Raw genomic sequence first — 22,356 nt, 5'->3', positions numbered from 1 at the left:
TCGCTGAACGCTGCTCTCGCCCCGCTTCCTTCCTGCCCCCCCCACCCGGTGCGGACGCGAAGGAGACCCGCCCGGCGGCCCGTTGCCATGGTGTTCTACTTCACGTCCAACGGTAGGCGGCGCGGGGGGTTGTTTTAAGGCGGGAGCCGCCGGCCACGCCCACCGCGCCCCTCCCGCTCTCCGTAGGGCCTTGGTTTTTTTTGTGGGGGGGGGGTTCCTCGCCTCGGTTTATTCGCCCTGAATCTATTTATTATTATTTCATTGGCACCCCCCGCTTTTCCTCAGAGGAGCTGAAGGGGGGAGCAAGGAGGGGGGACCCCCCCCCAAGCACACCGTTTCATCCTCTCAACAACCTCAACAGCTGTTGCTGCTGTTGCTTCATCGCATCTGCACCTCTCCCTTTCCCTCAGGGGAGCCCAAGGGACGCGCACATAGTTCTAACACACACACGCACACTCCAATTTCTTTATTTCTTATTTTTCAAAATGCAAAAAGCAGTATAGGGGGGGGGAGAGGATGATGATGATGATGATACAGTGGTGCCCCGCAAGACGAATGCCTCGCTAGACGAAAGGGTTTTCTGTTTTGGAGGCGCTTCGCAAAACGAATTTCCCTATGGGCTTCCTTCGCAAGACGAAAGCCCATAGGGAAATCTCCAGGACAGCGGGGAAGCGCAGCGCGTCTTCCCCACGGTCCTCGGACCTCCTCCGAAGGCTGGCGGTGGGGTGGAGAGGCCTTCTCACCCCGCCAGCCTTTGGAAGGCTGCTCCGAAGGGCAGAGAGACCTTCTCCCCGCGCCAGCCTTCGGATGGCTGTCCTGAAGACTTGTGGTGGGAGGAGGGTTTTCCTTCCCACCGCCAACATTCAGAATGCTGTTCTGAATGTTGGCGGTGGGGAGGAAAAACCCTCCTCCCACCACAAGCCCCGGGAACAGAGGAGAAGCGCTGCGCGCCTTCCCCTCTGTTCCCGTACCTGTCCTGAAGGCTTGCGGTGGGGAGAAAAGCCCTTCTCCGCACCGCCAGCCTGGCAAGCGGTCTCCATAGGAACGCATTAATTGATTTTCAATGCATTCCTATGGGAAACTGTGCTTCGCAAGACGAAAAACTCGCAAGAAGAAAAAACTTGTGGAACGAATTAATTTCGTCTTGTGAGGCACCACTGTAATTTATTATTTATCCACCCATCTGGCTGGGTTTCCCCAGCCACTCTGGGCGACTTCCATTAAAATGGAGAGCCAGTGTGGTGTAGTGGTTAAGAGCGGTGGACTCGTAATCTGGTGAACCAGGTTCGCTTCCCCGCTCCTCCACCTGCAGCTGCTGGGTGACCTTGGGCCAGTCACACTTCTCTGAAGTCTCTCAGCCCCACTCACCTCACAGAGGGTTTGTTGTTGGGGAGGAAGGGAAAAGGAGGTTGTTAGCCACTTTGAGACTCCTGAAGGGGAGTGAAAGGCGGGATATCAAATCCAAACACTCTATAAAATATTAAAATACAGTTGTACCTCAGGTTAAGTACTTAATTCGTTCCGGAGGTCTGTTCTTAACCTGAAACTGTTCTTAACCTGAAGCACCACTTTAGCTAATGGGACCTTCTGCTGCTGCCGCACGGCTGGAGCACTATTTCTGTTCTCATCCTGAAGCAAAGTTCTTAACCCGAGGTAATATTTCTGGGTTAGCGGAGTCTGTAACCTGAAGTGTGTGTAGCCCGAGGTACCACTATACAATAATTCACCAAACATTAAAAGCTTCCCTAAACAGGGCTGCCTTCAGATGTCTTCTAAAAGTCAGATAGTTGTATATTTCCTTGACATTCCTTGATGGGAGGGCGTTCCACAGGGTGGGTGCCACCACTGAGAAGGCCCTCTGCCTGGTTCCCTGTAACCTCACTTCTTGCAGGGAAGGAACTGCCAGAAGGCCCTCAGAGGTGGACCTCAGTGTCCGGGCTGAATGGTGGAGGTGGAGATGCTGCTTCAGGTATACTGGGCCAAGGCTGTTTAGGGCTTTCAAGGTCAGCACCAACACTTTAAATTGTGCTCGGAAATGTCCTGTAACCCAATGTCTTTCAGGACCAGTGTTATATGGTCTCTGCGGCTGCTCCCAGTCACCAGTCTTAGCTGCTGCATTCTGGATTAATTGTAGTTTCCGGGTCACCTTCAAAGGTTTTTCTTGTTTAGTCGTTTAGTCGTGTCCTCTCTTCGTGACCCCCTGGACCAGAGCACACCAGGCCCTCCTGTCTTCCACTGCCTCCCGCAGTTTGGTTAAACTCATGCTGGTAGCTTCGAGAACACTGTCCAACCATATCATCTTCCGTCGTCCCCTTCTCCTTGTGCCCTCCATCTTTCCCAACATCAGGGTCTTTTCCAGGGAGTCTCATGAGGTGGCCAAAGTACTGGAGCCTCTGGCGAGACAGTCTGCAGGCTGGTAGGGTCTCAACCTGCGTACCAGATGGATCTGGTAGACAGCCACCCTGGACACAGAATGGACCTGCTCCTCCATGGACAGCTGTGCGTCCAAATTGACTCCCAGGTTGTGCACCTGGTCCTTCAGGGACACAGTTACCCCATTCAGAACCAGGGAGTCCCCCTCACCCACCCGCCCCCTGTTCCTCCAAAACAGTACTTCTGTCATGTCAGGATTCATCCTCAATCCTGAGAACCAGAATATATGTTTAAAGACTCTATACATTCCATGGAGAGTTCAAAAGGCAGCTTGTCCAGGCATCATATCTACCTTGATTCATTTAAAAAAAGATTCTGAAGGAAAATGTATGGTAGATTTCAGGCAACCTTAGCAGTGGGGTTTTTCCTTTGGCTGCTTTCATTGGGAAACATACTTCAGGGCAGAGGAAGTGCTGACAAATGTCCTGTCCGCAGCTCATTGCCAATTCAAAGTCTTTGGAGCTGATATAGACATCAGAAGCCTGATCCACTTCTCTGAATGCTTCAGCTACAGCCCCCTCTGGCAGCTTTGGGGCCACAACATTGAAGACTTTTTTTTTGAAATCTGCCAAAGTTAAAAAATCAAATGTGGCATACCTAGTTATCCCGCAGTCTTCCATTTCACCCTCACAATAGTCCTGTGCAGTAGGTTGTTAGAATTATTGGGGGTTTCCTCCCTCTTTATCGTTGCCAAACCTGTGAGACTGAAGAAGGGCCGCCTCTTGGCATTTTCACATCTGGGCCAGCTGAAAGAACTTCTGGGAGAACTTGTCCTGGCCTGGAACAGAGCTTCCGAACCTCTGAGCTAGAGCAGAACCTTATCATCTTATACAACAGATTTTGTTGTGGGTGGGATGCAAATAAGTTTGGGGGGGGAACACACACTGTGTGTCTGTGTGGGGTTTGATCCGAAACTCTGGCTCATTTTGTTTTCCTTTTCCATTCCCTCAGTTGTTCCTGGCGCTGCTTACACAATTTACATGGGAAAAGATAAATACGAAAGTAAGTACAACACTCTGGCTATGCCTGTCAAGACGGAATCAATTTTATGTATTTTGTGTTTGACCCCATTTTTATTTTAAAACAGACCTTCTGATAAGTTGTGCATCTTCAGTCAGAACTCATTGGCTCTTGATATAGCAGAAAACAAGCCTTTATTCCGATCAGTGGGGGTTCCCCTGCCCAGCATTGTTCTAGAAAACAAAAACCATTTTAGGATTAAATCCCTGACACTTTATGATAGCTTGATACAAAACAGTTTCCAGGAGTAAAATTCATGGGAAACATAAGTACCTTTAGATATGCTGAAGTAAAAGGCAACTGTATCAACACTGATTTAATATAAAAACATGCAAAAAAAAAGTCCGCCCTTAACATCGCAACAACCTTTAGAGGAGCCAGTGGATGGGAATTTGCCTGGTTCCACATTTTCTCTGGCTTGCAGCCACCTGTGTGTCCCCAAAATCTGCTCTGCAAGCTAAGGACGGGAGGGAAACCAACTGCATTAACACTAATTTAATATAAAAACATGCAAAAAAAAAAGTCCGCCCTTAACAACGCAACAACCTGTAGAGGAGCCAGTGGATGGGAATTTGACTGGTTCCACATTTTCGCTGGCTTGCAGCCACCTGTGTGTCCCCAAAATCTGCTCTGCAAGCGCTGGAAGGGAGGGAAACCCAAAATCTTGTTGCACAAGCATGCAGACATTGTTGGTGTTTGTCTGTCTCGAGAGACAATAGTGTGCCTCCAGAGGTGAAGTCAAACTGCTGCCTTAGCAGCATCAAGGTGACCTCCTTAGGGTGCAAACCTGGGCAGTGTGCATGGAGAATCCTGGATGGCTTCTGGACCTGCTGTTGGGGATGAAACTGATAGAGTCAATTCTTGGGTGCCTCAGACCACATTTTAGCAAAAGGCTGATGGCGTAAACATGTTTATGTTATTTCTGTGTAAAACGTTTCTCGTTTGAGCCAAATGCTGATGTAAATTAGCATTTTTTAAAAAGGGCATTTTCTTGCTTTTAGTGAACTTCCTAACATAGGACTGTGAGCAAGTGCTTGATCCGTGATCTCAGCCCCACTGAGATTGGGTGGGGGATTTTATCTTAAAATTGGAATCCAAAGAGGCCAGTCAGGCAATTCTGATGTATAAACTGGCATTTAGCTAAATGGTGTGTATCTGTATCCAATTTTTGTCAAGAAGCAACAGCTTTGAAATACTTTCTCAAAAGCAAGTCATTGCATAGATTCTTTTTTTCTGATTAGTTTGTAGCCCGAAAGTTGCGTGACTTTCAAAAGAAAGGGAAAACTGTTTCTACTTACATTGTCACAGACTTTCCAATGTTTAATATTGAAATTGCGGAAGCAAATTTTTTTGGTAGGAGTTCAAGAAAGTAATGAGCAGTTCCTTGAAATACATCAGCTGGTTGATTATTTTTGCACATGCAACTGTTAAAATTACTCTTTGATGGTCACCCATGACTTTTCAGATACCAACATTATTTTTAATCCTAAGGAAAATGTTTTCCAGAGTTGTTCTGTTGTTTGAGCTTGGTCCCTTTAAAATAACATTTGAAATCTCCTCTGAATTTATGTCCTCTCTACCAGTCAATTGTGCTAATCTAAGAAGTCTTTCATAAGTTTAAGTAGCAATCATCTGTCCCTTTTTGTTAAGGGTCACTTAAATTTATGCACCGAAATATGAGGTCATTTTCACAGATATAAATATATTTAGTAATATTACTTAAACAGGGCCTTTCCCTACTTACTTATATTTGCTGTACAGTGGTGGTTGTTTAGAACGCCTTTATTGAAATAAAACAGCTACTTCTGGATTATTTCTGAGTTACTCTCCCGATATCTCTCTTGAAATCTGTTTGTGTTTTTAAACTGAAGAAACATTTAGCAGCAGAATCCTGTGCACGTCTAACCAGATGAAGCCAAAGTCTAAAAGGTTAGACCTCTGTTGTCTCACGAGACTTAATGTGTGCACAAAGCACTTCCCTTGCAGAGACAACCAAGGGAAATGTGTGTGTCTGCATCACCTTTTTGAACTGCTAGTGTTGCATGAATTGTTCAGCAGTGCTACAGATCTGCTCGGATCCAGTTAGGAACTTCAGCACTCAAAATTTGCAGCATGGTTCAAACTGAAATAATGGTTCCTGTCTTGAAAGTTTAGTACTGAATTCCATTGTTTCCAGAGAGATCTTCCTGTTTCACAGTTTGGTTTGTGACCCAGTGGACTCTAGTGATAATCTCTGTCCCAAAGGTCCAGTTGTAACCTGACTCTCAGGGAGGACTGAGAGGGAATTATTTCTGCTAACTGCTTGGCTTGGCTTTTTTCTTGCAGATGAAGACCTAATAAAACATGGCTGGCCGGAAGATATTTGGTAAGTACTGATCTGAGCCTCTCTTTATGCACTGGGTGCAAGGTTTCAATAAGGTAGCAATTAGCAGACATGAAATAAGAGAAGATGTGGATAAGGAACTGGTTAAGTAGCAAGAAGCAGAAAGTGGGAATAAATGGACAGTTTTCCAAGTGGAGGGATGTAGAAAGTGCCGTCTCCCAAGGATCTGTATTGGGACCTTGGCTTTTAAACTTGTTCTTAAATGGTCCAGACTTAGGGGTGAGCAGTGGGGTGGCTGAGTTTGCTGAAATTCCTCGGGGTGGCGAAAACAAAAACAGATTAAGAAGAGCTCCAAAAGGACCCCTCCAAACTGAGCGAATGGGTGCTAATGGCAAATGTAGTTTGGCAGTGACAGTTATCATATAGTCTGAAAAGGTTCAGAAAAGCGCAACCTCCCCCGTGAGGAAAGGTTACAGTGTTTGGGACTTCTTAGTTTAGAGAAAAGGCAACAAGAGGTGCCATAAAATTTATAAAATTGTGCATAGTGCGGAGAAACCGAATAGAGAATTTTTTTTCTCATAACGTTAGAACTGGTTGACATCAAATGAAAATGAATGTTGGAACTTCCAGGAAAGATAAAAGAAAGTCCTTCTTTGTGCAGCACAGAGATGGACTATGGACGTTGCTCCTGCATGGCCACCAACTTGGGTGGCTTAAAAAGGATTAGACACATTCATGGAGCATAAGGCCATAGGTCGGCAAACTAAAGCCCGCGGGCCGTATCAGGCCCAATTGCCTTCTGGATCCGGCCCGTGGATGCTCCGGGAATCGCCACATGGATTGCCAGCACACGCGTTCTTTCCCTCTCTCTCCCTCACACGGCAACGGCAGCGGCGCCTCCTCCCTCCCTCCTCCTGGCTTCTCCCTGCCCTGCCTAGAGGAAGAAGGGGGCTGGGCTTTGTTGGTGCCAGCAGCAGCAGCGCTCGAGCACCTGCCATTTTAAGCAGCCCCTCTCCGGAGCCCTTTCGCGCGCCGCTCATCATCACGCCACCGCCGCCGCCAACCCCTGCCACTTGCAAGGCACAGGTAAGCAGCCACCAGGGCTTGTGGTGCTCTTGCATCTTTTCCCCCCTTCAAAATATAGCCCGGCCCCCCACCAGGTCTGAGGGACAGTGGACCGGCCCCCTGCTGAAAACGTTTGCTGACCCCTGCATAAGGCTATCAGTGACTATTAGCCAGGAGGGCTCTGCTCTGCCCCCACAGGCAGAGGCAGCAGTGCTTCAGACACCAGTTGCTGGAATCCACAAGAAGGGAGAGTGATGGAGCATCTCCACCCCCATCGTTCTGCCCAGACCCTGAGGTCGAGCGCTGAGGGGCTTCTGGTGGTTCCCTCACTGCAGGAAGTGAGGTTACAGGGAACCAGGCAGAAGGCCGCCTCGGTGGTGGCACCCGCCCTGTGGAACGCCCTCCCATCAGATGTCCAAGAGAAGAAGAACGGCCAGACTTTGAGAAGACATCTGAAGGCAGCCCTGTTTAGGGAAGTTTTTAATGTTTGATGTTTTATCGTGTTTTTAATAATCTGTTGGGAGCCGCCCAGAGTGGCTGGGGAAACCCAACTAGAAGGGCGGGGTATAAATAATAAATTATTATTATTATGCTCTTGTGTTTAGATCCCACTTGCGGGTTTACCATTGGGGCGTCTGGTCAACCACTGTGAGAAGAGGAGACTGGACTAGAGAGGTCATTGGCCTGATCCAGCAGATGCTCTCCTTTTGTACTTGTCATGGTCATTAGTCTGTGAAATGAATCGCGCTCCTTAGTAAAGCTGACAGCAAAATCACATTTTAGAGCCCTTCCTGCGCTGTATTGTATAAGACTGGAGGTGGGATCCTATTTTTAAATGTTACTCTAAATGCAAATAAAAGCCCCCTGTGCTTATAATGTCCCCTCCCCCAGTATATCAGGGGCCAGAACCTTGATTTGATAGTTTCCCACAATATAGGTGTGAGTTCTTAATATATATATATTAATACAGCAGCATTCAATGATTCAAGATTGTCTTGTTCTGTCCCCCCCCCCTTCCCAAAAAGGTTCCAGTGATAATTTCCCAACATCCAGTTGCGATGTTTGTTGTCCTGCCAAGTGTTTTGTACTACTGGAGCCTCCTTCCTTATATTTCCCCTTTCATCTGAGTCCAACTGACTCCAGGCCTTTCCATGTCCGCTTTGCTATCTTTTTGGCAATTTTATTTCTGTAATCCCTTGTTAGCTTTGTAATTTTTATCTGCCGTCTCTTATTACATTTGCGAATGCTTGTGTTTTATTCTGTTAGACTTTAACTAATATATAACTCCACGGTCTCCTGGGATCTGTTTTGACAAAGGCAGTACAGAAATGTTGTAAATTTATGATCTCGTGAGAAGCCACAAAGAAACGTTGTAAAGGACTGGGTGTTGAATGATCGGGTTCCTGGCAGACAAACGCACTTCTGCCTTGGCACAGAAAGTGGTGCCTAGGTTACACCCAAAGGCAGAGAGGATCCAAAGGAGTTAACATGATAATCTTTTTGCACTTCAGTAGATCCACCAACAGATTTCACACAAGCCATTTTGTATATTAAGCAAGCAAATGCAGCATAAACCACCCCATGAAGCATTTAATTCATTCTCTCTCTCTCTCCCCCCCCCCATTAACGCCCAAAATGTTGCCGTGCTTTTTATTTTGGTTTATTTAAAATATGAAGAATGAAATGAGAAGTTAAAGCAATGGCTACAGTGAATAATGTAAGCAATGACAGTAGTTGAACAGACAGCAGGTGAGGGCAGAGTATGAAACAGAAACTAGGAGCTGCTGCGTGTTCCCTCGTGACCTTCCTCTTGTAGATGCTGCTTCTTTGAGCCACAGTGGAGAGGGGCTTGTGGACCAGTCAGACGGGTGGACTAGTCACCTTCATCCTTCAGTAATAATAATACTGTATTTTTCGCTCCATAAGACACACTTTTCCCCTCCGAAAAAGTAAGGGGAAATGTGTGTACGTCTTATGGAGCGAATGCAGGCGGGGAAAGCCCCCAAAAGCCGCACACACTCTCCTTGCGGCTCTTGCGGGCTTTTCCCCGAGGAGGGAGAAGGGCAGCCCGTCACTGACTGGCTGTCATTCTCCCACCTTGTAGAAAAGCCTGCAGGAGCTGCACACCCTTTAAAGAGTGCATGGCTCTTGCTGGCTTTTGCTGCAGGTGGGGGAGTTCCCCCACCTCGTAGAAAAGCTCCCAAGAGCCGCACACACACACACACACACACACTCCGCACACTCTTTAAAGGGAGCGCGGCTCTTGGGGGACCCTTAGCCGCACGCAGCATCTCCTGGGCAGGGGATGAAGACTCCCCTTGCCCGGGAGAGGCTGCGCGTGGCTTTCCCATAAGCCAGGACAGCCAGTGGGATTGCTGCGCTGCGATCTCGCTGGCTTTCCTGGCTTCTGGGATTCAGAATATTTTTTCCCTTGTTTTTCTCTTCCAAAAACTAGGTGCGTCTTATGGAGCAAAAAATGGTTGTTTTTGTTGAGTCGTTTAGTCGTGTCCGCCTCTTCATGACCCCCTGGACCAGAGCATGCCAGGCACTCCTGTCTTCCACTGCCTCCCGCAGTTTGGTCAAACTCATGCTGGTCGCTTTGAGAACACTGTCCCACCATCTCGTCCTCTGTCGTCCCCTTCTCCTTGCACCCTCCATCTTTCCCAACATCAGGGAGTCTTCTCTTCTCATGAGGTGGCCAAAGTCTTGGAGCCTCAGCTTCAGGATCTGACCTTCCAGTGAGCACTCAGGGCTGATTTCCTTCAGAATGGAGAGGTTGGATCTTCTTGCAGTCCATGGGACTCTCAAGAGTCTCCTCCAGCACCAAAATTCAAAAGCATCAATTCTTCGGCGATCAGCCTTCTTTATGGTCCAGCTCTCACTTCCATACATCACTACTGGGAAAACCATAGCTTTTACTATACTGACCTTTGTTGGCAAAGAGCGAAAAATACGGTGATTAAAAAAAACCTTTTATTTGTATCCTGCCCTCCCTGGCCGAGACTGGGCTCAGGGCGGCTAACATCAAATATATAACATTGGTATAAAATCAAACAATAATTAAATTACCTCCTAAAAACAAGTCGGGATCAAATTAAAATCTAATTAGATGGCTTTCTGCAGGATTAGGGTTGGGAACAGTAAATGTTCATCAGGCGCAACTGTTTACTGTGTTCTTATAGGGGCCTGTGAGAATACTGGTTCATATTAGTTCTTATACAAAAAGAGAAGGGGAGTCAAGCTGAGCGCTGGCCAAATACCTGGCGGAACAAAAGGCCCTTCAGAAAGATGTCAAATCCCGCAGGGCTCTCATCTCTTGTGACAGGACGTGGCTGAAGGTGTCTGATGTGTCTGGAATGTTTTTAGGGCCCAAGCAATCAATTCTTCCCCTCCACGTCTCGTTGAGCAATAAGGCAGACTAACTAGGTTTGTTGATAATTCTTAGCCATTGGAAGATAGCGTAAATTGAAGCTTCAGACTGGGATGAGTCATGTTGTTGTTGTTGTTGTTTAGTCGTGTCCGACTCTTTGTGACCCCCTGGACCAGAGCACACCAGGCCCTCCTGTCTTCCACTGCCTCCCGCAGTTTGGTCAGACTCATGCTGGTAGCTTCGAGAACACAGTCCAACCATCTTGTCCTCTGTCAGCCCTTCTCCTTGTGCCCTCCATCTTTCCCAACATCAGGGTCTTTTCCAGGGAGTCTTCTCTTCTCATGAGGTGGCCAAAGTCTTGGAGCCTCAGCTTCGGGATCTGTCCTTCCAGTGAGATGAGTCATAGACTGGCTCTAATCCTTGGAGGGGGAAATGGCTATAGAGGTTTTTGTAAAGCAGAGCAACACTTCACCATTTAGATAATGCTAGGGAAGGTCCCTGTTTCAGTCCCTAGCGGCATCTCCAACGCAGGGCTGGGAAAGCCCCCTTCCTGAAACCCTGGGGAACTTCCAGTCAATGCAGACAGTACTGAGCTGGGTAGACCAATGGCCTTATAGACTCTATAAGGCAGCTTCCCATGTTCCTGTCGGCCATCCTGGCCAGAGCTGGTGGGACTTGGGAGTCGGACAACATCTTCAGGTTCTTCACCCAGTTCTAAAGCTCCACATAAGAACCTAAGCAGGGCTTGCTGGATCAGGCCAGTAGCCCATCCAGTCCAGCATCCTGTTCTCACAGTGGCCGATCAGATGCCCCAATGAGAAAACCCCAAGCAGGATTCGAGCACAAGAGCAACTCTCCCCTTCTGTGGTTTCCAGCAGTTGGTATTCAGAAGCGTTGCAGATCTGACTGCAGAGGCAGAGCCGAGCCTTCGAGAGCCCTCTCTTCCTCCGTGATGTGTGAGCAAGTTCCATGCTTTTACTGTGCGCAGTGTGAAGAAGGCCTGGTCTCATTCATCTCGCATTGCTGGCCTTGGGATCGCTAGAGGGAGCACTCGGCTCAGAGGGAATTGGCGCTGTTTTAGCAGCTGTTTCCTTCAGCCTTTCAATTTCCTCTTCAGGCCATTGCATACTTTTGCAGAGATGTGAGCGTGATAAGCCATAAAAATTCCTTCCTCCGCTATCAAGTATGCATGCTTTAAGATGCTGATGGCCAGGTGGCGGCCAGCCTCTTGCAGCGGTACGTAGGGCAACATTTCTTTTGGCTTGAATCATCTCACTCAAATCTGTGCTGTATTGTGTGCAGGTTCCATGTGGACAAGCTCTCCTCTGCCCATGTGTACCTCCGGCTGCACAAGGTAAACAGCCTTCTCTGCTTCTTGCCTTCTGTGGTGGTTCCTACTCAGCCAAGTGGTGGGGAGGGAAGGAGGGAGGGCCCCTTGTCCACTTTGGGGCTGCAGCCATCACCCCCTCCTCTCAGGGCCTGTCAGCCTCCCCCAAGGTAATGCACCAGCTGCTGAAAACTATCATGTTTAAAAGAGGTCCTCTGACATATTCTTGTAACACTCTGCAGGTTTTGTCAGAGTTGATCAAGGCCATTTTATTATAAAGCCTATAAAATATTCTGCATAAAAGAAAGAGCCCCTGTGACTGACTTTCTTCAACATCTTGTAGCCTCTGAAAGCTACCGTATTTTCCCATGCATAAGACGCCCCCATGGATAAGACACCCCCTATTTTTGAAGCCCCAAATTAAGAAATAATTAATTGCAACATTCTGTGTATAAGACGCCCCCCAATTTTAAACTTAAAAAATTTGGGGGGGGAAATATAGTCTTATACATGGAAAAATACAGTAAATCCACTGATTGTGGTGTATGATTTTGCAGACTGTGTCGGATGCATCTACTCTGCAGTTTTATTCCGTGATTTTCTTAGCCTTTAAAGTGCTGCAAAACTATTTGGGTTGCATCTGATTAAGTTCTACTGAGAGCAGACCCTTTGGAATCTCTGGATTTTGATGGGTCTACTCCCAACTAATTTGGTGGTTATCTTTGCGGTAACAGGCTAATTGCAATGGCCCTGTGCTGGCAGTTCGGTTGTAGGGACCCCTGGCTCTGCCTGCAGAATCCGTTTCCTTCCCAGCATGCCTTTTGCATGAGCTGCTCACTTCCTACCTTGCTTCCTTTCAGGGGCAGACAATGGAGGACATCCCAAAGGAGGTTTTGATAGATTGCGCCCACCTGGTGAAAGCCAACAGCATTCAAGGTAAGGTGTTGCTGTTCTGCAGCATGCCCTGGCCTGGAGAAACCAGCAAGGATTCAGAGAGGAATCGTGGGTGGAGAATGAGGCCTTTGGGGGCAGCTGGAGCCAGTTGACGCTGCTCTGATGGCGTGGCTTCTCCCACCCGTTGCCTCGCAAGGGGCAGGCATCGCAGGAGCTGCTTAAGACGTCCTCCCTTCCCTCCTTTGCCAGCCCAGTCAACAAGTATCTCTCTGATGGATATCATTTCTGTAGAGGTGCCCAGTCTCTTGGGGAACAGCTGCTGACATTGCCAACCTAAAGGACTCTTATTCTTTATTCGTTTATGTTTATTACATTTCTATCCCACCATTTTCCTCCTCAGGGTGGTGCACGTGGCTCTCCCCCTTTCCTCAATTTAACCCCCACAACAACCTTGTAAAGTAGGTTAGGCTGATGAGAGACAGGGACTGACCCCTAAGGTCACCCAGTGAGCCCCATGGCCAAGTGGGGATTCGAACCCTGATCTCTCCCAGGACCTAGTCCAACACTAACCACCATACACCATGCTGGCTTACCGAGTCTTGCAAAGAGTTGTTAGGAAATAGGGTTGAACGTGGGTGTGCGGGAGAGAAGAATCAGCTTGGTGAACAGAACGGCCCCCTTTGTTCTTCTAGGCTGCAAAACGAATAATGTCAGCATTGTGTACACTTCCTGGGCCAACTTAAAGAAGACGGCAGAAATGGACGTGGGGCAGATCGGGTTTCACAACCAGAAGGACGTAAGTGTCTTGCCCCCGCTCCCATCTTCTCAGATACCCACCTCCTGGCTCCAGAGCACTGGCCCACCAGGGAAACAGCGGGAGGTTTGCCGCATGGGTAAAGTGAGGAAGGAGTGGGTGGGAGTTCCTGCTGCCATTCTTCTGGCATCACGGCACCCTTTGGCTCCTCACCCACTGAGGTTACAGTCTGTGCAGTGTGTGGATTGCTGGCGGGGGGCTGGTTTGCAGGGGGGAACTGCGTTTGCTCTGCCAAGCTGTGTGTTATGCAGCAACCGTTTATGATTTCATGTGAGAAGCCACAAAGATTAAGTAAGGTTTGAAGCGGACAGAGGCTGTATGCCACTCTGTGTGTGTGTGTGTGTGTGTGTGCGTGCATGTGTGCGTGCGCATGCGCCTGCCTCTGCTGTTGTTATTTAGTCATGTCCGACTCTTTGTCGTCCCCTTCTCCTTGTGCCCTCCATCTTTCCCTTTTCTATGTTGGTAGCTTTGAATTAACTGTGGATATTATTAACATTATTAATTAATCATAACTGTGGATACTGTTAACATGATAGATAATTCAAGGCTCTTTACAATTTGATAATATGCAGAGAATAACATAGGTTGAAAAATCAGAGAGAGGAGCTGAGGGAAGTCTGGGGGGAGGGAGGGAGGGTTTTTCTTGGGGAGGGGGGGAGGGGAAAAATGGGAGGGAATGAAGATGATATGTTTTTGTTATGTTGAAATTCTTAATAAAAATTAAATTTTTTTTAAAAAAAGTTCAGTTGTGTTTGCAATAAACTACAATCTTTGTTGTTAACTTGAAAAAAAAAATTAACTGTGGATAGAGGCAGGCATTTTTGAATTCTGGTGCTGGAGGAGACTCTTGAGAGTCCCATGGACTGCAAGAAGATCAAACCTATCCATCCTTAAGGAAATCAGCCTGAGTGCTCACTGGAAGGACAGATCCTGAAGCTGAGGCTCCAAGACTTTGGCCACCTCATGGGAAGAGAAGACTCCCTGGAAAAGACCCTGATGTTGGGAAAGATGGAGGGCACAAGGAGAAGGGGACGACAGAGGACGAGATGGTTGGATAGTGTTCTCAAAGCTACCAGCATGAGTTTGACCAAACTGCGGGAGGCAGTGGAAGACAGGAGTGCCTGGCGTGCTCTGGTCCAGGGGGTCACGAAGAGTCGGACATGGCTGAACGACTAAACAACAACAACCAACCTAGATGGCTTTAAAAGAGGATTAGACAAAATATTGGAGGGGGAGAGGGCTACTGATGGCTACTAACCAGAATGGCTAGGCTCTGCCTCCACAGTTTGAGGCAGCAGTGCTTCCAAATGCCCGTTGCTGGAAACTGCGGGAGTGCGAGAGGGCTCTTGCCTGCAGGTTTCCCATAATGGGCATCTGGTTGGCCACTGTGAGAACAGGAAGCTGGACAAGATGGGCCCTTGGCCTGATACTGCAGGCTCTTATTAGGTTCTTAACTTGTTTAGCACTCTATGATTCTGACCTGGTGGCACCTTCTGCTGGTTCCCACATTCAGATCAATTCAAAGTGTTGTCGGCTCACTTCATTTATGTGCTTTGTTTTGGTTGCGGCCTTACTGTTAGGAAAGTGTGCTGAAGCTCTTTTTAAGCTGAGTCAGAGATGCGCATAGGTGGGGTCAAGATCAATGTTTGCTGGGCAGGCCGGTGAAGCCCCACCTGCATCACCTTTAGTTGGGAGGGGCTGAGTCGCCACTGCTTCCTGTTCATTTTCAGAGGGGGTGTGCAGGGCTCTTGGAGATGACGACAGGGATTGAGCTGGGTGCTTTGCATGCTTCTTGTCATCACCCTGGAATGTGCTTATGTGTTGGGCCTTAAGATGCCTCAAGACTCTTTTGGTTCACCCCCCCCCCCCCCAAAAAAAATACCTTAGAAAATGAGGTTGGGAAAATACAAAGAGCCTGGTGGCCCATCCAGTCCCGCATCCTGTTCTCAGATGCCCCCATTGGGAAGCCTGCAAGCAGGATTGAAGCACAAGAGCAACTCTTCCCTGCTGAGATTTCCAGCAGCCTCGAACTGTGGAGGCAAAGCATAGCCATCATGGCTAGCAACCACTGATAGCCGTCTCCTCCATGAAATTGTCTTCTACTCCTTCAAAGCCCATTGGGAAGAAACTCTGGCCAGAGCTCCCAGGCTGGGCCAAATGGGCCAATGCCTTGGCTTGTTTACAAGGCACCTTGCAAAGTTCATGCTTCTCCCATGTTCAGCATTTTCCTTGCAAACCTGGAACCTAAAAGCACATCACTTCCCTCCCCACTTTTTGTGTGTGAAAAGTTCAGCCTGGAATTCAAAGGAAAGCCATCAGCCAGAGGCGAACCTGTAAAGCACAGTCAGTGGCCTATAATTGGGAATCAGAAACCCCGTTTTGTTCTCCTCCTTCAAGGTCCTGAGCTACTCCAGCCAGCTGAGCATTTCAGGGGTGCATTTTTTGACTTCAACACTTACATGGGCCTGTGACTTGTTGATGTGTTTCATCCCTCTCCTCTCCAGCGTGTGAGGCTTCCCCACGGGGCGCTTGGGCTTGAAGCCCTGGCGATGTGGCCAGGATTGAGGGATAGCAAGGGGAGGTGGGAGTGGCGATGGCCTCCAAGAGGTGAGCCAGCCAGCCTGGCCTCCTGGGGGTGTGCTTTGGCCGTTGCGCAGACTTCCTGTGTTACTCTGGGCGAGTGATGTAATCTCTTGAGCCTGGAAAAAAGAAACCTTTCTAATGACATCAATGACATCGAATCAGATACTGGAGGCCCTGTAGCATGGGATTATTTTTTTAAAAAATGTATTTTTAACCAAATGAAGGCAGGAAGTTGCTGACTTAATGTTTTGAACTAGCGACATGATGGAAGGGCAGAGTAGTGTCTGACAGCTGTTCAAAACAACCTCAGTTCTGAATAATTAGAAGTGGAAGGGTGACTATGGCAACCTTCCGCTTGGTCCTGGCAGGAGCCACAGCTGTATCTGGCCTCATTCCCTCCTTACAGATGTGCAGGAGAGCAGGGCCCTGGGCTTTTCCTCCTGTGTTGACTTTGTGGGGGTGGGAAAGATGAGGTTTATCAGGGATGCTGTGCCTTCCAGCTTGACTGTAACTCAGCTGCTGTTCATGCTGTCCAGGGTGCCCCCAACTGTGATGCCTTCCTTGTGCCAGCCTTTCCCAGAAACATGAAATTGTAAGATTTGGAAGGGACCCAAAGGGTCATCAGGTCCAACCCACTGCAGTGCAGGAATCACAGCTTTGGCCTCCAGCGATTTTGGGGAGGTGGGTGCAGGTCTACGCGAATGCTGATCACCGTTTTTTTCTGTCCCCAGGTGAAGAGTGTCACGGTGGAGAAGAGGGTGAACGAGATCCTGAACCGGCTGGAGAAGACCAAAGTGGAGCGGTTCCCGGACCTGGCTGCCGAGAAGGAATCCCGCGACCGGGAGGAGAGAAACGAGAAGAAAGCCCAGATCCAGGAGATGAAGCGGAAAGAGAAGGAGGAGGTGAAGAAGAAGAAAGAGATGGAAGAGCTCAGGTGAGCCAGGCAATGACCCCCTTTGGGAAGTCAAGTTGGGCCCGTCCCAGTTGAATGGGGGTGTGGGTGGGTGTAGAAAAAAGCAGAAAACCAAGGCAGCCGGCCTGCTTTCCTGAGCAACACAGCCCAGTGCTGGGCACAGATTTGTCTTCCCTTTCTAGATGAATTCAAACATAACTCAAAAGTAACTGTGATATGCCACGATTTAGGACCTGCCTCCACTGACTCTACGGGCCAGCAATGTGTTGCGCCGAGAGGCTCTCCGAGCAGCGAGAGCGATGCCTCTTGGCCTTGCTGCAGACGTAGGCAAGCAACTTTCTGGCAGGGTTTTTTTTGGGGGGGCACAACCCCACCCCCACCCCTGTGACAGTGGTTGGTTCCTTGGCCAGTGTGCCTCTTGCCACCCCTTCCTTGTGGGTGCGGGCCAGTGGCATAAGCATGCGAGTGCCCCACTAGGGTGCCTTCAAGCAGGCCGGTATTTGCCCATGAACCCTGCCTCCTTGCTAGGCTTTGGTTGCAGTTCACTGCCTCCTGGGCTCCTCTTCCGTGGCTTTGTCAGGAAACTGGGGTTTGGGCTGCCTGGGTGTGTGGTTCTCTATGTGCGAAGCTCTGATCCCGGCTTCGGTTGGGGAGGGCGGGATATAAATAAAAATTATTACTATTATTATTATTATTATTTTAAAAAGTTGGTTGCAGCAGCCCTTTGAGCCTCATGGGGTGCTGATCTGGGGGTCCCTGGACCTTTGCAGTTGGGGGGCTGACCGTCAGTTGTGGGAAATGCAATTCTTTTGGATTCCAGCTTTTCTGATCTTGCAAGCTCTTGAAGGAACTATTAGAGCAACAGTGGGGATGCTGCAGCCTGTGTTACGCCCAGGAGGGATAATAATTTGGCTCCGTTTTCCCCCAAACCGTGCCCACAGCATGTGTGGGGCAAGTAAAAACGTGTCTGCAAAGGAGAAATCAGGAGCCTTGAAAACATGGTTGTTCCTCGGCAAGTCATCCTTGCTGTAAGTGCCAGTCCGTTGGCTGATGCTTAAAGTAAGCCCCTCCGGCGTCACCTGTTTTCGTATGGGATCCTTGTTTGTGGGCTTCGTGGCTTGAGAGGAAGAAGGGATAGATTTGTGAGTGCCCTTCTGCTGCTTTCCTTTTGAAATTGGGTTACCTGATTTCAGGTGATAGGCAGGTGGCTCATAAGAGCATAAGGAGAGCCTGGTGGATCAGGCCAGTGGCTCATCTGGCCCAGCATCCTGTTCTCCCAGCGGCGGACCAGATTCCCCCAAGCAGGACCCAAGCGCAAGAGCTTTTTCTGCTCCTGTGGCTGCCAGAGACTGGCACTCAGAAGCATTGCTGCCTCCAAGCCCTTTGGAAGTGGAGCAGAGCCATCCTGGCTAGTCACAGGATTCTCTTCCCCACCCCTGCATTAGAGGGCCGTGCTTTTTTGCCAGTCAGGTTTTCTCTAGCTGAGCAATGTCTGAATGCACTGTTGCCTTTCCTTTTGCAGGAGTTACTCTTCCTTAATGAAAGCGGAGAACATGTCCTCCAACCAGGTATGTCCAGGTGCTTCTCGCAAGGAGCCTGTTGCCCTAGTGAGCAGCAGGCTGGATGAGCGTGGTGGCAAGCTCCTTCCAGTTCCACCGCTGACGTTAGCCTTTGCTGAGCAAAATCCCTGGGTAGAGAGAGCAAGCTGGGTTGGACTGGATGGCCTTTTGAGTGCCCTTCCAGCTTGATGGTTCTACAGTTCATGCTTTCCCCTTGCAGGCTTCCTCAGAGCTAGTAAACTTCAGCTGGGGAAAGTCTGCACCCTTATGCAAGGGCACTGCCACTGCCTCTCCAGTACCTCTTGGTCATGCTGGGCAGCAAGAGCCCTGTGAAAAGAGGGGAACTCCCACCACTCCTCTTTTTCTCTGGTGGGATGCGGGTGGCGCTGTGGGTTAAACCACTGAGCCTCTTGGGCTTGCCGATTGAAAGGTTGGCGGTTCAAATCCCCACAACGGGGTGAGCTCCCATTCCTCGGTCCCTGCTCCTGCCAACCTAGCAGTTAGAAAGCATGCCAGTGCAGGTAGATAAAAAGGTACCACTGTGGTGGGATGGTAAAGTGTTTCCATCCGCTCTGGTTTCCGTCATGGTGTCCCGTTGTGCCAGAAGTGGTTTAGTCCTGGCCCCATGACACAGAAAGCTGTCTGTGGACAAATGCCGGCTCACTCAGCCTGAAAGTGAGATGAGCGCCACAACCCCATAGTCACCTTGGACTGGACTTAACTGTCCAGGGCTCTTTTACCTTTACCTTTTTTTCCTCTCCTTTGGGGTCCTTTCTCACTGTTCATAACTGGGCCTTCTCGGTAGAAGCACCCACCTTACGGAATGCCCTTCCATCAGATATCAAGGAGATAAATAACTTGTACAGTTGTACCTTGATTCCCAAACTTAATCCGTTCCAGAAGTCCGTTCTAAAACCAAAGCAGTCTAAAACCGAGGCGCGCTTTCCCATAGAAAGTAATGCAAAATGGATTAATCCGTTCCAGACTTTTAAAAACAACCCCTAAAACAGCAATTTAACATTAATTTTACTATCTAATGAGACCATTGATCCATCAAATGAAAGCATTGTAGGAGAACTCAATTTAGAAATGGAACGGACTCAACAGGAAGTGGAACACATTTTAATTCCGAGGCAAAGTTTTCAAACAGAAATGCCAACTTCCTGGTTTTCAACATACTGTTTCCAACTTGTTCATAAACTAAGCTGTTCTAAAACCAAGGTACCACTGTACAACTTTTAGAAGACATCTGATGGTACCCCTTTTTTAGGGGAAGTTTTTTAATGTTTGATGTTTTGTTAGACTTTTATATTTGCTGGAAGCTGCCCAGAGTGGCTGGGGCTACCAAGTCCGTTGGGAAGGGTAATAATAATAAAATTATTATTGTAATAATAATTATTATTATAACTCTAAGCCAATCTTAGCTTGAGAGTGGAGCATAAAGAATACAGGAATGAGAGAAAGTGCAATAGACTGCCTGGTGGCTTCCTCATGCCTCCCTTTTGAGAAAATGTTGAAAGGAGTCTTGCGTTTATGCAGTTGCTTTTGTCTCTAGACTTAAAAAGCTGGATGGGCCCAGCAAGAATTTAGCCTCTGGGCTGTGCGCAGGAGGCAGAAGAGGCTTCCCAGCCAGAAAGTGAACTCCAAACTCATTTGCCTGTAAGGGTTAGAGTTATGTGCCTGGAATGAGGAGGCAGTAAAGACTTAATCCTGTGAAGCTGCCTGTCCCCAGCTAGTTGGCATTGTTTAGCTGTGGAACTCCCTCCCACAGGATGGCCACCAATCTGGATGACTCCAAAAGAGTATTAGACAAATTCATGCAGGAGGGGGGAAGGCTTTTGATTGCATTTGTCTTTCGGTGATGATCAGGTAGATGTGGACCCAGTGAGGGAGAATTAATTCTGGGGTCCAGCCTGAGAGTTGCCCAATCCCTGCAAAGCTCTCCCGCCCGCCCTTAAAACATCCTCTAGAAAGCTCTTTTTCTGTTCTCCCCTCCCGCAGGACGGCAACGACTCAGATGACTTCATGTAAACCAAGGCACCCTCCTCTTGGACGATGAAGACAGACCTGAGCTCTTCGCTGTCGGTGCCAAAAATAAGCAAGCGAACTTGGGAGTCTCTGTGCCCGTTTCATCATTCTGGCCGGCGTCCGGGAGGAGGTGGGCGGCTCCCCTTCCTGGACAGACGCTCTGTGGCTGCCACCTTCCAGTTCCAGAGCCGCGAGGAGGCGTGTACCTTTCCAGGGGAACTTAGGGAGGTGCTGGCGGCTGTGGCTTTTCATGCCGGAAGCCTCCTGGGGAGCAGACCGTGACCTTAGAATCGGAGTCTGTGACCTGAGTCTTCATTTCACAGTGTTTGGGTTTAGGGTATTTTTTTCTTAAGTGATGGGTGTGTGGTCCCCTCCTCCCTTTGGTCGAGTGCACCTGTGTCAAGAGTTTGGTTCTCTCTTTAAACGCTGTAGGAACCTGCTCAGCACAGCTGCATCGCCCGTGCTGTAAAATGCTTGCCTGGATCTCAAGAGCATCACTCATTTGAGCAGTCATGTAACCGTAGGGATGGGACGGGATGGGACTTCCATTCCAGACCCCACAAAGCTCACTGCCCCTGTTCAAGTAAAACTGGACTTCCGTGTGATCTCTGTGCAGACCACTGGTGCCCTGAGCGAGGCCGGCTGTGGGATCATCCCAGGGCTCTGGTGGCAGAATTGGACCTCTCCACCCTCGGCTACCAGCACTTGCCTTGTGAGGGACTCCTTGCTTGCTTGCTTCTCTTCTGCCTGTTGCCCTAGTAGCAGCAGCTCAGGAAAAGCTCTCCTTTGACCGTTCCCTCCATAGCAAACTTTAACTGCTCCTTTTTCACTCTTTTTTTAAAGGCTGGCAACGTGATTCTCTCTCAGTATGCTTTCTTTCTGCAGTTAGGCAATCTGTCTGTCTCTCTGTGTCTTTTCCCTGTCCCCCCCCCCCCCACGTTTTGGCTTATTTTCTCCTCCACTTCTCATCCTCTGCGTCTCGTTTGCAAAGCTTGGGGGTTGCAGAGGGTGCCCCTCCGACTATCAGGGCTCACAGCTGTTTGGTTCGCCTCAGTGGGGAAGGTTGCAAGATGCATTCCTTGAAATTTCTCAAGCAGGGGCATCGCAGTTCCTCTCTGAAGTTTCCCAAAGCGGAGAAGCAGCTGCTTTTTAAGACCAGACTCGGGAGCCTCAGATTGTGGGGGTTTAGTTCCCAGTTCCTCCAACAGCGTCAGGACTGCCCTCGTCCCCTCCAGAGGCTCGATGTTCCTACCACAAGACCTGACTCCAAGCTCCCAAAAAACGCCTTTCACGTTGCCATGGGGTCAGGACTAACCACGTGCTCCTGCTGCCCCATCGGGGACCTTAGAGGAAGAAGCGCCAACCTCAGCCTAGCCCAGCCTTCCCCAACATGATGCCCTCTTGATGTTTCGGATTATGGCTGTAGTCACGCAGCCACACTAGCTGGAATTTTGTGAGCCAAAAGTTTGGGGTGGGGGGCGTCAGGTTGGGGAGAGTCTGGCCTAGGGCTTCCCCTAACACCTCCATCGTGTCTACAGATCAGCGCTCTGCCTGACCTCAAGAACGACTCTAGAGGATGTTAAGTGTGTCTGTCTGAACTGTCACATGTGTGCAGTCCGCATGAGAGGCTCAGCATTCCCTTCTGTGAGAAATGGGATCTTTGGCGCAGAGTTAACGCACATTGCCTGAATGTGTGCCTGTTGCTGCAACCCTGATGCCTAATAAAAAAAAAACTTGCACACCAAGAGCTAATGGATGAGTGATTGGTTTATTGCAAGGAAAAGGTAGTGTGCAGGCTAAAATCCGTTGTGTAATTTATAGCGCAAATATAGATGCAGGCAGCAGTTTTAATACTGATGTATTCGCACTCCTAGCCTAAAGGTAACAGATCCCTGAGTTCCAAGAAACAGAAAGTGAGCATAACATTCATAAGAACAGAGCCTGCTGGGTCAGGCCTAAGGGAGCCCAGCATTCTGTTCGCACAGTGACCAACAAGATGCCTGTGGGAAACCCCAAAGCAGGATCTG

At 48.9% G+C, this 22,356-nt stretch overlaps 2 protein-coding genes and 1 long non-coding RNA gene across 5 annotated transcripts in view; 2 read left to right on the top strand and 1 right to left on the bottom strand.

The window, feature by feature from the left end:
- LOC128411520 (uncharacterized) overlaps positions 1 to 22,356 on the bottom strand; it is a 215,355-nt gene that overhangs the window by 109,900 nt on the left and 83,099 nt on the right. The window lies entirely within an intron of this gene.
- LOC128411519 (sterile alpha motif domain-containing protein 12-like) overlaps positions 1 to 22,356 on the top strand; it is a 186,141-nt gene that overhangs the window by 120,448 nt on the left and 43,337 nt on the right. The window lies entirely within an intron of this gene.
- Positions 31 to 21,185, top strand: CCDC25 (coiled-coil domain containing 25). Of its 2 annotated transcripts, XM_053383888.1 has the most exons (9): positions 31 to 112; positions 3,385 to 3,435; positions 5,779 to 5,818; positions 11,514 to 11,565; positions 12,399 to 12,474; positions 13,125 to 13,228; positions 16,561 to 16,763; positions 18,265 to 18,310; positions 20,303 to 21,185. In XM_053383888.1, the coding sequence occupies exons 1-9, from the start codon at positions 88 to 90 to the stop codon at positions 20,330 to 20,332; spliced, it is 627 nt and encodes a 208-aa protein (XP_053239863.1). In that variant the 5' UTR covers positions 31 to 87; the 3' UTR covers positions 20,333 to 21,185. The 2 variants fall into 2 exon arrangements, with proteins under 2 accessions (XP_053239863.1, XP_053239864.1); XM_053383889.1 differs by lacking the exons at positions 31 to 112; positions 11,514 to 11,565 and having other exon boundaries at positions 3,398 to 3,435.

The sequence above is a fragment of the Podarcis raffonei genome, chromosome 3, assembly GCF_027172205.1.
Source record: "Podarcis raffonei isolate rPodRaf1 chromosome 3, rPodRaf1.pri, whole genome shotgun sequence".
Taxonomy (NCBI): domain Eukaryota; kingdom Metazoa; phylum Chordata; class Lepidosauria; order Squamata; family Lacertidae; genus Podarcis; species Podarcis raffonei.
The sequence above is the reverse complement of the archived record's forward strand: the minus strand, read 5'-3'. Positions and strand labels throughout refer to the sequence as shown.